We start from the raw sequence: 14026 nt of genomic DNA, 5'->3' as shown, positions 1-14026 counted from the left end.
CTACGTTTACGTAAAAGAATATAATAATTTTCTTTAAAATCCAGTCTTTAGTAAAAATGCGTATTTTTTCTTTTTTTAATGAAGTTACTGCGCCTATAGAAACAAAGGAAAAGGCAGGAAATCTCGTAAAGAGGTCAAATACATGGTCTCCAATTGCGTAAAATACATCATTCTGAATATGTTCATATTTACCTTAAATTGTTGAGAATAAACTTATTTTCCATGTTGATTCCTTATCATAACAGCTATAACGTTAAAAGTTAATAGTACAAAATACAAAATCACTCCCACAATTTCACAACAAATATCAAAACAAAAACTGTACATAAACTTTATGAAAACGCACTCAGCTTATCGTAAATTGACAAATATGTCATTTGTCAATGTGTCATTGTCACAAACAAAATATGATCAACACACACTTGGCTACACTGTTCAGAATAATGCCAGTTCAAATTAAATCAGCCCGATAGTGCCAAGTTTGGTGCAAAGTTTCTGTCTATACCAAGCGATAAGAAATTTTCTTATTAGTTTAGTTGAGGCTACTTGATTCAACCAAAACAATAATTACAATGCTGCCTATGCCACACCAATGTAAAGGCTACTTGGTATTTTTATTTATATTACTCAAAAACCGAATTCGCCCTCCACCCTGTTTGTAATGTTGTACATGTTTAAAACAAATGTAAATTCATGAATGTTGATGACGAAATTACGAAACCATAGATTTTTGTTTACAGAAAGCACAAATCTATATATAAGTCGATGCATTCTTTGCATTTATTCCAGATTTTCTTATGAAATTACCGAAGGAATATTCTTAAGAAGGGACATCTTATAGTCGACGAATGCGTATTGCACATGAATAAGGAAAAAATCGTTTAAGGAAAAACTTTAGAGTTAAGACGAGACCTAACAACAGATAGTTTATATTTGTTATCCTTTAAAATACTAATTATTATCATTTATTTCATTCGTCTAAAATAGGAATAATAATTTTAAAATATGTTTGTTGATTAGCAACAACGTTGGAGCCAACGGCCCCGGGAAGGACTGCGGAATTTGCGGTTGCATACCGTCGACGCACCAGACAATGTGGCGAGTGTCAAGCTCACTTGGACGGGGCCCGACGGGGCAACGCGCTAAGAGGACCCCGGTTACGTTCCTTTGGAGATCCCGGAGTCTTCTACGCAGCGCTAAGGACGGCCACCGGAGGGTTTTAGTGCGGTAAGAGTCCCACATAACCAAAGAGTATAGTAACCTATACCAATAACCTGTACATCACCCTGTGTCGCTCCCACGGCATCGGGTACCTTTTGAAGGTTTCCTCCTCGTGAACAAAAAAAAGCAATATAAATAAACCGCACACATTTTGGGAAAAATGACAGCTCGCAGCTGGCAACCCTGACAGATCCAAGTCCGTGTTGTTTCTTGATCGAGACTTGTAAAATTTATACACGTCAAACAAAATTGAAATCGACAATGATGTGAAACTAATCAATCATTAAAGAACAATGAGGCAATAGATACACAACTGGCGAAGACACAACATGGAAAGCGTTACAGTAATACACGAAACTGTTATGTTTATTCTTTGTCCATTGTTATGTGATTAGACGAATTGTTTTTATTGTTCCAGAATTTTTCTGTATCGCTTATCAAAGGATTCATAGACAGTTTACGCGGGGTAACCGTGCTTCTGTATCTAGATAAGGAAATAAATGAACGAGCTCTAAGTCGTTCCCCACAGGTGGACTCTGAGAAAACTAAACAAAAACAGAAGTTAACGAAAGTCAAACAGTAAGTACCTTTGTTTTCATTGTTTCAAATGTTTAATTATGTTTAATTGTTCTTTGTAAGTCTTTATAAGTACTTTACCTGTGTGTGTAGCTGTACCTCTAAGAAGGTATTAAAAGAATTTATTATAATATTGTTATTACTTTTCTGTATAAGTACAAACAGCTGTTTACATATTATTGAAGTTCAATGAACAAAACTACTGCTTTATTTAAATATAGTTCTTACATAATCATAACACAGTTTAAATCAAAGTTTTCTTCATCACTTTTAACTTGTTATTTGAGATATTTTATTTTGAATGTATGAGATAAGATATAACTTAAAGTATACAGCAGGTAGAGATCAATCTGTAATCAGTAAGCACTTAGTACATTAATAAAAACTTAATAACTTATGAATAGTGTTAGTTTCGAAATATCTTAAATTTTCCTATGAGTATCTGTCCGTAGTATTTTTTCTTCCCTTCCCTTTTGTGTGTGAATATCATCCCTGTGGCATGGATGATATTCACACACAAAGCAGTCCCGAAATGTCTGAAACTTGAAACTTGAAGAAAAAAAGACTGCTTTACCAAGTGTTTCAGAGCATATATTTAGTCTAGAAAAATAGTTTACACAGCAGTGTAACACATAAGAACTGGACAAAGGAGTTGAGCCAAATCACACATAATTTTATCAGGAGGGAGGGGTTGGAAAATCACTCAAAATGTCTCATGTCAATTAATGGATGTCCACTAACTTCTTATGTATACATGTGCATATTTGTAACATTAATATCTTGTTACAGGGAATCAAAAGTACTTACTAGGGTATTACAATCATGCATTCTAAACGGGTTCATATTCCTGCTGAGTATACTGGTGTTCGAGTATGTCCTGTTGCCTGCGGTGAAGTACTTAGTCATAGTGGTGTTTGGCCACAACCCTGGTGTGGCGCACAATGTGTGGGGGTGGATGCAGCCCTTCCTCTCCATGACGTTTAGAATGATATGGGTGCTGCCCTTATTTCTACTTAGTAAGCTGGTGAACAGCTTGTGGTTTCAAGTAAGTGTAACAATTTTCTAGTAGACTAGTTCACAACTTAATCACGTCTGTTATTAATAATCAAACTATCTAATTGTTTGCCTACGAAAGATTAAAGATTGAAAAGTGGTATTTTCTGTCTACTACAAATAGTCAAAATTTATTTGCAGTAGACAAACCTTAGATAAATTAAATACTAATAATGTGTTAGTCTAATGATTGCATGACTGCTAAGCTGCGTAAAAAAGAGGGTTTTATTTCCACTAATGAAATATTTATAAAATGAATATACGTTTTTCTACTTGGTTTGGGACTTAAATTACTAAGTATTTAAGTATGTAGTTAGTAAATATGTGACGTCACAATTTTTATGATGATGCAAATATGCTGTCTTATAAATCATTCTTCAATTTAATCTTGGAATTGTAGATATTTTTAAGGCAAATAGGGATTTTTCATTTATAAAATTTACAATATGTTTAAAAATGCAAGTATATAGTAAACTAGCTGACCCGGCAAACTTTGTACCGCCTCAAAATCTATTTATCAAATATATTTCATATAAAATATAGCCTATGTTACTTGTGGATAATATAGCTTTCGAATGGTGAAAGAATTTTTAAAATTGGTCCAGTAAAATTAGTTTTTTCCTTCCTTTAAAATTAGTTTTCCTCTTTATAATATTAGTATAGATATGGCAGACCCCCTGTCTCCCATGTTGTCAAAAAATATCAAATCAACAACCCCCCCCCCCCCCCCCTCCTAGGGTACTTCTGTAATACTGAAATAACCTAAACTGTGGTTTTCCATTCATCAGGACATAGCAGATTCGGCGTACCGACACCGGCGAGGGCGGCCGCAGTTCATGTCGAGCGTTAGCAAGATCATCGCTGACTCTCTGTTCAGTTTGCTGGTGCAAGCATTGTTTTTAGTACAGGTGATATCTTTGTTTTATTCCTATAAGGGATTCTTATATTGAAGGGTTCTCTTCATAACAAGGCAGAATTGTTACAATAGTGTAATCCTCGAGGAAGTCATTCTATAGAAATTGTCATATTATTATCACAATGAATAATGTAACATGTTATTATGTGCTCGAGAAAACCCAAGGACCTATTTTGTTGAGCCATGTTCATCAACAATTTTTTGGGTAAATAACGAAATAAATTTATAACGGCTGACTTAAATATGAGACAACTATTTTATTTAGGAGTGACACATCTTTTATCTGCTTCATGTGGAACCCCTGTTCTCTTGGAGCTACATGGAAGTTGCAGAAGTCCATGGATGGTAATGTCCACTTACCATAGGGTTAATGGACTACATGCCCTGTAAGTTACAGGCTGTAATGTAGCTTCATAATTTTATTTCAATGTAAAAATAGAAAGGTGCTTATACCAATATGTATCTCTGCATAACAAGGAATTATAGTAAAATTTTAAAGGTTTTTACATCATACTCTATAACATTATTTAATCCAAACTACATAACGTAAGCATATCACTAGGAAATATATATGTACATGATAATTTTGCTACTTAGATAAACTCTTAGTCAGTGTGACAAAGTCCACGTTTTAAACTGAATCACGCTAATTTACATAATACAAGGAAGCGACCGCACTGTGGCGAGTTTTAATTAGTAAGTAATTACAATAATGATGTGTGATATGTTTTTTTTTTATTTTGACGTTACCAAGATTTATTTTTGTAATAATGTTGGTATTTTGACATGCTTTCTATATTATGTGAAGTGGTCAAAACTGTACCTGTAAAATATGTTACAATTAATAAGTTTATCTAAATATATAGGTTTATCTATCTAGGTATCACAAAAAAAAAACTCACAAATGTGAAAAATAAAGTCAACTAAAAGATATTTTTGTCAGATCACAATTATTTTTTTCTATAGAATATCAAGATATATAGGTATCAATAGAATATTAGTAGCTACATCGCCTTATTAAATTATTACATTATATCACAATTGTAGCCTGATTAATTAAATAAAATAATCTAATCTGGTGTTTTAACTTTGTCCTCAAGGATAGTAATGCATCCGTAAGCAGCTCAGTTAGGACTCTAATCTTATCTGGGGTTGATTACAGATGTCCACAGACGATATTAGCGCCACTTACCATCAAGTGAACTGCATGATCATCTGCTCTTGTATTCTACAATTTATATTAATACATTTTTTTATAATAATAAAGCCGTGAAGGAGTACACAGTCCATATGATAGTATGCTACTGCCACCTATGGACATCTGTAATCAACACCAGATAGGATTAGATATTCCTCCCTCTGGTCAGCCACAGATGTGTTGCTACCTCTGAGGAATCAGTTGGAACGTCTCAGATAAGTATGTGTCTCTTACCACACCTTTTACACCTTAAGTTTTCGTCACATAGTTCATACAACTGTGACAAACAAATGTGAATGAAACGAAAGACTAATTCTACTTTAGTAAATTAAGTTCTTGTTACAAAATGTTTTTTCTTCTTGATAATATTTTTTTCTCCTGTAGTTAGGTTCGCTTGCATTCTGGGCGTCAAACGACAAGCGCCATATTACTAAAGACAAATGTGAGCCAAAATATATTTATTTGATTTTCTGTTAGTAAAAAAATATTTAAATCATACTTCTGAAATAATGCGTGAAATCTCTAGGCGGGGGCTTAGCAAATACTACGAATGGTCACTATGGGGGGGATGGGGTTAAAAAATCGTAAAAACGGCTCACGTAATATAGTTATGTTCCCTAATCTTATCTATCTTCTTTCCAGAGCATGCTAGTCAGTATGTTACCAATAACGTACATCGGAGAACTATTATGCCTGGTGCATATGTGCCTGCTCTACTCGCTATACTCGTTTGAGTACAAATGGTTCAACATGGGCTGGGAGCTGCACAAGCGGTTGACCTTCATCGAGACCAACTGGCCTTACTTCCTTGGGTTCGGATTGCCGTTAGCGGTACTGACGCAAATACCCCAGTCCTATATAATCAGGTCAGTCTTTTTAAACTTACCTTGGTTTGCATAAATTAAGTAATCAAATATACATGTACACTCAATGTAGCAAGAAATTGATTTATCATAGGCTTTTTTAAGAGTGGAGCTAAGAAGTATGCAATGATTTAATTCTATACACACCTAGCCAATAATAGATTTTGCTCCAGTTTCATGTCAAATATTGACACCAAGAATATTCTGCATCTTTACGCAAGCTCTCTTAAACTAATTGTGATTAAATAGTTAATGACTGGATAAGGAATTGGTTTGGTTATATTTATTTATCCATAGAAATTTAAATAAACATGCTGTGTTTTCTTTTTTTCAGTGGTTGTGTGTTCTCCATTTTCTTTCCTGTGTTTATATTGAGCGGGAACGAAGCAACGCCAGTTATTGGAAGGTAAATATTAAAACTGTATATTGAGTTAATTGTTTTCTACACTAATATTATAAAGAGGAAAACTTTGTTTGTTGGTTTGGTTGTAATGAATAGGTTCAAAAACTACTGGACCGAATTTAAAAATTATTTCACCATTCGAAAGCTACATTATCTACGAGTAACATAGGCTATATTTTATATGAATTATATTTGATAAATAGATTTTGAGGCGGTACAAAATTTTCCGGGTCATGTAGTTTTTTTGCTTTGTAATAGTTATACTTTTTGCATGCATACAAATAGGTATACACACACTTCTTAATAAATAAGCCAAAGAAGTATAACTTCTTGCGTACATACGCATTTATTTATTAATTTCTTTGTTTCTTTCTTTCTTTCCAGCGAGTACCCTTTGCGGTTGTTTTCCCCGGTAGTGGCGATCTCAAACGGCATGTTCCGCTTCGTGCGGCGCTCCGCCGACCACGCGGACAAGGCCAGGTGATAGCTAGCTCTATACTTAAAACTTACGTATGTATATATTTATGTATGTCGGTGAATGATATGAGACTGCAGCGCTCGCGACTTCGTTACCATTTACTGTACTGGGACTTTTATTAGGAGATAATTGTGATGGTTTTGTGACACATGAAAATATAACTTAGTGACATTAATACAAGTAAAAGAAATATAAAAATTAAAAAATATAGAGCATTTTTGTGGATTCAGAAGTAACTTATAATTAGAACGCTTTATGAGTTTTTTTCTTAATATGTAAACTGCCTTTGATTATCCTGTATCGGGCCTATATGAAATTTGCTTAATAATGTATTATTGCATAGAGCATAAGCACTCATTATCCTTACTACTTCATTTCAAGTAGCTTTACTACTTTGACTAATCATAGTGGTGCAAATGTTATTATATGTAAATTAAAAGTTAAAGAAAAAACAACACAACAAGTCGTGGGCGCCCTAGTCTTTTTATACATATTTAAAAATTTGCCGCAGACAAAGTAACCAATGTTCTATACGTTAGCCTTACGTTTAAGGCTGCAGCTTTGCATCCAAATCCAAATACGGTTCAGAGAATTACCGAATTTTTAAACAATACACAAACAAATCAAAGATTTTTATGGCAGAAAAAGATATTTATTTTCAAAATTACAAAAATATACTTTAGTGGGATTTAATTACTTGCTTAAATTAACCAAAATATTTGGTTACCTTGTCTGTAGTTTAACATAATATAATATGTATAAATATTGTTAGTGACAATACTTAAAACTAACTTATATACAATTTTATTGTCATACACTTCACATCTGATACATATAAATCAAATCTTTTGTATCATTATTTTGATTAATCACAATTGACACTTTGAGCTTTTTAAGCAGCAACTTAAAGCTTAAGTTGCTTCTGCTTTAAATGGGGCTAAGTACATTTTTTTGGTATGTCCAGAAGTGAGGGAAACTTAGAGCATAATCCATCACGTTGCTCCAAAGGGAATTGTTGGAAAACCGCCCTCAAATACCCCTTTCAACCAGATATGTGCGATGCAGTAAAGGTACCAATGATACCAAATGCGCCCATAGGATTGTTTGATTATCATTTAATAAAATTTTACTCAAAATTAATTAATTCTATTTGTGGATTTGGCACACATCCATAGCTTAGCTATCTCGCATATCTCTGGTGTACCCTTAGGCCTCTGATAATGTTTATCAACTCGCTAACCTAAGAAAACCGGGGCCGTCAGAAAAGAGCGCATGATATTTAGTGAAATGGTCAAGCTAAGCAACAATAATAAATGATGTATCTTTTTAAATAAGTCACACAGAGTCATTAGCATAGAAATTGAATTAAACATAATGTTACTCTGTACAAAGCTGATAAAATACTGTGTAGATTAAAAAATATATATTTATGTAAAATTAAAATATAAATATATTTGGTTATTTTGAAAAATATAACAGATGACTAATAATATGTTGTCGTAAGTCCTTTTTATGGAAATGCAGAAATGTTGGTTATATTTTTTAAATTAACTCTTATATTCAATGTCAAAAACTTGATGTATGTATGTTACATATATAGCGACATATCATTTTAATTCACAACTTAGTACAATATGCTGAATATTTTTGGTCAAGATTTAATATTACGAGTATATCATAGCCTGTAATGGAATATTAATATTTGTGTTTAAATTGTGTAAGTATTTTGTCATGATGGCCTTGTGCATCCAACAAGGACTGACAGAATTATGTGACGAATTTGAAGTGAATTTGATTAAGAATATGCTCAGCGGAATTGCACAAAGTTTAATTTACTCGTATCAAGACTATGTCAAAATTGTAACAGGGTTGAATTGTAAAAAAAACTTGCCTGTTGTTTGTACCGGACTTCAGTTTTGTTATAACATATCAATGCTAACTGCAGTTATCAATTTGGTAAATTTAATATGTTAAGGGGAGGGGGTCGCCCTTATACATAATCCTCTTGAGGAGGGGATTGGTGTGTGACGGTTTCCTTAAAATAAACGCAAATTTGACTCCATTATAAGATCGGAAACTTCTTGAGACACACCCACGTTCTAACTTTACCTTACTGGCCTTAAAAACTTCTTATTATTTATCAATAAGCTACGCTACAAATCTGGTCATGGTCCAGGTTCTCGAAGGCAACCAAATATTATTGTTTTGGTCTATATAGTCTTGGTGAGACCATGGGTCTCCATAACAAATGGCCGCAGGGTTTTTTTCCAATCTTAAAAAATAAAGCCGGAACCCGACTTTGCCGATCGGGGCCCAAAATCTAACTTTATAAGACTTGATGAATTTAACCAGATACTTCATTTATGGATCTCTAAAAAACTATAAAAAGGTTCAAAAATGTTAAAATGTAATGTTATTTTACTAGTTTACGAGGTGTTTTGTACAAAAATTTCTCAAAAATTGTATATTATGTTTAGTGTAAATTATGCTTGATCGTGTAGCGTGCAGCGCTCTTGTGATGTGATGTGGAAAATCAATGTAATATATGCTCATCATAGTTTATAAATATTGCTCGTAATTATATGTTATCACGACGCTTTTATTCTATTTTTTTATTAGACTATAATATAAATCTACACACTCCCATTATTGTGCTTTTGTTTCGTCTCAGAATATGAAGTAATTGTGCTTATTTTTAAAATTCCATTAATGCTAGTATTAATGGAATTTTAAAAATAAGCACCTTTGAATACTTTGTATAAAGACTCAAGATGTAAGTTTCTAAGTCACACTGTTAAAACAATTGATAAAATTCTTAATACTTAAATGGTGTCTATTTAAAAAAAATGAGAGCCTTTTATTAAGAAATTTGTAGTAATATTTTGAGATGAACATTCCTATACAATCTGAAAACAGCTTCTACATGTCCTCTATATTTCAAGTCTTTAAAAATGAGAATAAAAGCAGTCGTTGAATAGGAAATGGTGCCTGGATTTTAATGCGTTATCTTAATTATTAGTCTCGCTGAGATGTAAGGTTTAATCATAGTTTTATACGGCAATCATTCTCACTGGATCGCGGGGATGTGATTGATTTTACATGACACAATTATTTATTAAAGGGACTGACTGATATGTATGAGTTTTATTTAATATTTTCCTTTATTCTGTAAATTATATTCTACTAATTTACGTTAATATGCGTTCAGCGAAAGGACATTATCTGCCAGACTAGGGGATCATGTTTAGGGAGCTTTCGTGCTCTATTAGTCTCAATTCCGAGCTTGTACAAATACAAGATGTTGATAAAACTTCGATAGCGTTATTTAGATATATGTGGCGCCATCTCTTTACAAGTTGTGGAAAGTCGTCGCATATGTTTATTGTATTTTCGACAAGCGGATTGCAAACTGCACAGATGCACTGCACAACGCAGCAGAGTGGTTTGTTGGTTGGATATGAGTACACCAATTCACAGTTCGTTGTAATGTGAGATATTCATTTATATCATCAAAATAGAATTTCACAATTCATTATAAGTACAAGAAGTATGAATTATTTACAATATTGAATTCAAAGCAGACATAATTTGCCGAATAGAACAAGCAATATTGATAGAAAACAATTTAAATTTTACAAAAATATTTGTAAATAAATTGCACCGACGAAAAAAGGTTTTTGTTATATGTCCCTTATCGGTTGCTAAGCAACGATTGTTGGTAAACATTCTTCTTCCAATTTGGCTGGGGTATAGTCTCGACAGTCAATAGCCTAATACTTATAAATAAATACTTCCAGTTTCTGTTTAAATACTTACATATGCGAATAAAACGATTATCACAATAAAAATCAGCAACTAGGAAATTAACTGGTTTTGTGTGATATGCTCTTATCGGATATGGATTAAACTATTTTAGTAGAGCACTCATTACATAAAGAACTTTGCAAGTATTCAATACATTATTCCTTTTTGATGTGACAAAATATTTCAAAGTAAATTAATAAAAAACAACTATCACATTTAGTGGTTTATAAATAAAACTTAACATGAAAGGCAAAAAGAAACCTTTATTATAATAATATATATTTGAAATAACTAATTTGTTGACAATGAGTTCCTTAATATACGGTAACAGATTTCACAGCTAAATTACATAATTATTAGAATATCATAATTTTACATATAAATAATAGACAAATTAATATCGTACATAAATTGAAATACATAGTCAATTTTTTTATGGGTTTCAGTTCATCTGATGTTAAGTGGTTATCACGTAACTAAAAGAACTAAGTAATAGAGACTAATATAGAGAAGTAACTTATAGATTGCATAAAGTTTGCATTGAGACATTCCTATACAATTGAGCACTAAGTTGGAACGTCTCCATGTACCGTATAAAGTGAATCAAACAATAGTATGACGAACGAAACATTTCAACGCTGTCAAATTGATAAACAATTAATATCAATTACATAATGTTTAAAGGTAAATTAAATTGGTTCAATGTTTAAAAAAACAGCGCCAGATTATGTCACTAGCTTATATTGTACAGCTTTCAACACTAAAAAAAAAGAAAGTAAAATCTGTAAAACACGGACAGACCCGCAGTGGCAAGCTAGTTTGAATCTCATACTCGTATAAAACAAAATAAAAACCTAGCATTACATTTAAACAATCTAAGCACTAACTGAGATCAAATGGTATAATTTTATTCACCTTTTAAAGTATTTAAGTTTAACTCGCTAATCTACCACATGTAATATATCTTACTGTAAACTAACACTTCATTATAACATCGTTACATTTTTTCATGTCAAATTAAAGTTTTTGTTTTATTTTCACTACATTTTCAAAATTATAAGGTTATGGAAAGCAATCTATACATAACTGATTTGTTGGAATGTGGGTATTGCATAGAATATAAGTATAACGATAACATTATACACAGGTCACATTGCTACATTAAAGAATGTTATTAGAAATCACCATTTTGGCTTAGCTTTATATTACTTTTATATAGGCACAAGGCCAGCTACATTGAATGTCAGATAATAAAACGCGTTTTCGATACCGCATTTATTCAATCGTCAATGCTTAAAAGCTAATCTACTAGGACAGTAAAAATAAATGCTGCCCTTTTCGAATACAATCACACTGGCTATACATATTACGCTGCCTGGAATACAATCTTTATAGACACAGGTTATAAATAATTTTTACTGCGCCAATGAAAAAAAAGCTAAAAGCAGCGAGCTAATGCATTTTTTTATGAACACTACCATTAATTTTATGCCTTAGGTGTTTGGTAATTTTGACAAGAATTCGGAATATTACATTGTTTAATTTAAACTTCTACATAGTATTTAGTTCACTGATATTATTACTTACAAGATACATTTGTACGAGAATATTATGTTTGTTTTGTTATTATTATAATTAAATTACTTATCTATTTGGTAACATATTGTTTATTACAAATCTACGTTAACATTATAAGATACGTCATTACATTGTACACTTAAAAATAATAAACAAAATTCGCCTAAAATATAAAAAAATGTCTTGAGACTTAAAAAAAATGTTTAAAAATTGGCTATCCTATAATTATGAGAATCATCGAACAAAAACGAAATAGATATTATGTAAAAATATTAATTATAATGTTGCATATATAGACAAAAAATATACAAGAAAATGCACAAAATAAGTACAAGTTTCCGATAAATATGTCGTTCGCAATATTAATTTTAATAAAATTACTAGTACTATTAATTGATTTAATATACATATAACATCAAAAGCATAATTGTCAATAATGATTATTTACAAGTGGATATTACTACCTAAATGGTTCTATACATATTACTTAATGTCATATATTATTATTTTCAATCATGGGCAAAAATCCCCATGAACCGCACTAATAGGCAAAAGGGATATCGCACTAATAGGCAAAGGACATAAAAGTGGAAAAAGTTATTCTCTATTTCAGTTATTTTCATAACACGACTTCCCTATTATGATATAGTCCGCGTAAAACTACTAGTCCGGTCTAAATATAGAAATGAATCGCGTCGCCATAGCAAATTGTATGACTACACCTGCTCGCCACAACTTCAGAGCGGACTAGCAGTTTCGCGCGGATTATAAAATATTTCGCAAAGGTAAGAGACCCTCGTAGTTTCTAACATATATTTTACTATATTACAAATATTAGATCCATGCAACATTTTTTGTTATTTTCTTAGGTACCGGTTAAATACATCGTTAAATAAGTAAATGTAATATATTATTAACATTGCATAATGTCAAAATGTCTTTTGTGTAAAAATGTAGTGTTGTTTTTATTTCTAAAGGCGTTATCTGCACGTGAAAGACACTGCTCTTATATAAATCAACAATAAATTCTCATCTGATATGGAATGTCAATATTTGTATATCAAGGCTTTGCATTCACTTATCCAATGTAAACTGGGGAAAACTAATCTAACCTTAAGAACGTCAATCTCTAAAGTAATTACAATTTAATCTTTAATCATCATATTTAGATTTGAAAAAAGTTATGCCCATTTTATCGTTACCATACTTTAAATGTATAATAATGATTTTCTTACTCATGTGGAATAAACATGTGCACTTTTATAAACATACGCGATCCTTATACGTATTAAACTTAAAAATAAAAGGCAAAAAATATTGAATTTATAATTCACTTAACTAAATTACATCTAATTATAAAGTTATTAGTTTTGAGACATATTGTGACAATGTAAAAATAAACTTTGGTAATGAAAAAGATATTCATGTTTAAATGAGATGATGCTGTATCTTAAAATGTATCTTGATTCAGTTGATGCACGTCACTTATTTTCCAATTAAAAAAAATATATTTATGTCATTTATAAAAATCACACAGACACGAACAAAAATATATCACAGAATATAATAAAATTAAAAGCGCCCATCAAAAGTTTAAATTGTATGCCTACACATTAAAAAGTATAACTTACGAATAAAATCCTTAAAAATAAAACATGCACTACAAATAAATTATTATGTCATTTTATTAAAACCATTAATTATTAAAACCATTAACTGTTTATTTAAAAACACCACCGAAGCTTGATCCACAAAATGCAACGGAAACCGCCGAATGTTTTAGCAGACGTATACACATTGATTCTGTTAGCCTGGCAGACGTGGAAAAGGCAATAAACAGACTAAAACCTAAAAGATCGCCTGGACCAGATGGTATACCGCCGTATGTAGTTAAAGATTGTCGCTCAGTGTTTTTAGAACCGTTACAATACATATT

The 14026-nt window shown here is 31.7% G+C and overlaps 2 protein-coding genes across 2 annotated transcripts in view; one reads left to right on the top strand and one right to left on the bottom strand.

Moving 5' to 3' along the window:
* LOC140749966 (ATP-binding cassette subfamily G member 4) overlaps positions 1-478 on the bottom strand; it is a 46620-nt gene extending 46142 nt beyond the window's left edge. The window contains exon 1 of the mRNA XM_073083238.1: positions 193-478. Within this exon, the coding sequence (XP_072939339.1) occupies positions 193-224 (32 nt within the window). The 5' untranslated portion in view covers positions 225-478. The remainder of the gene's footprint in view (positions 1-192) is intronic.
* A 919-nt stretch (positions 479-1397) lies between these two features.
* On the top strand, positions 1398-6853 carry tank (EI24 domain-containing protein tank). Its single transcript, XM_073082559.1, has 7 exons — positions 1398-1565; positions 1640-1800; positions 2587-2842; positions 3639-3758; positions 5607-5830; positions 6162-6233; positions 6615-6853. The coding sequence occupies exons 1-7, from the start codon at positions 1551-1553 to the stop codon at positions 6712-6714; spliced, it is 948 nt and encodes a 315-aa protein (XP_072938660.1). The 5' UTR covers positions 1398-1550; the 3' UTR covers positions 6715-6853.
* The last annotated feature ends 7173 nt before the right edge of the window (positions 6854-14026 follow it).

Source organism: Epargyreus clarus, unplaced genomic scaffold (assembly GCF_041222505.1).
Source record: "Epargyreus clarus isolate Ecla_fem2 unplaced genomic scaffold, WU_Ecla_fem_2.2 ptg000018l, whole genome shotgun sequence".
Classification (NCBI taxonomy): domain Eukaryota; kingdom Metazoa; phylum Arthropoda; class Insecta; order Lepidoptera; family Hesperiidae; genus Epargyreus; species Epargyreus clarus.
The sequence above is the reverse complement of the archived record's forward strand: the minus strand, read 5'-3'. Positions and strand labels throughout refer to the sequence as shown.

Excerpts from the sequence above, each read along its gene's own strand:
- tank (XM_073082559.1), top strand. Across the intron at positions 2,843-3,638 it reads TGAACAGCTTGTGGTTTCAA|GACATAGCAGATTCGGCGTA; the intron begins GTAAGTGTAACA and ends TCCATTCATCAG. Across the intron at positions 3,759-5,606 it reads AAGCATTGTTTTTAGTACAG|AGCATGCTAGTCAGTATGTT; the intron begins GTGATATCTTTG and ends TCTTCTTTCCAG.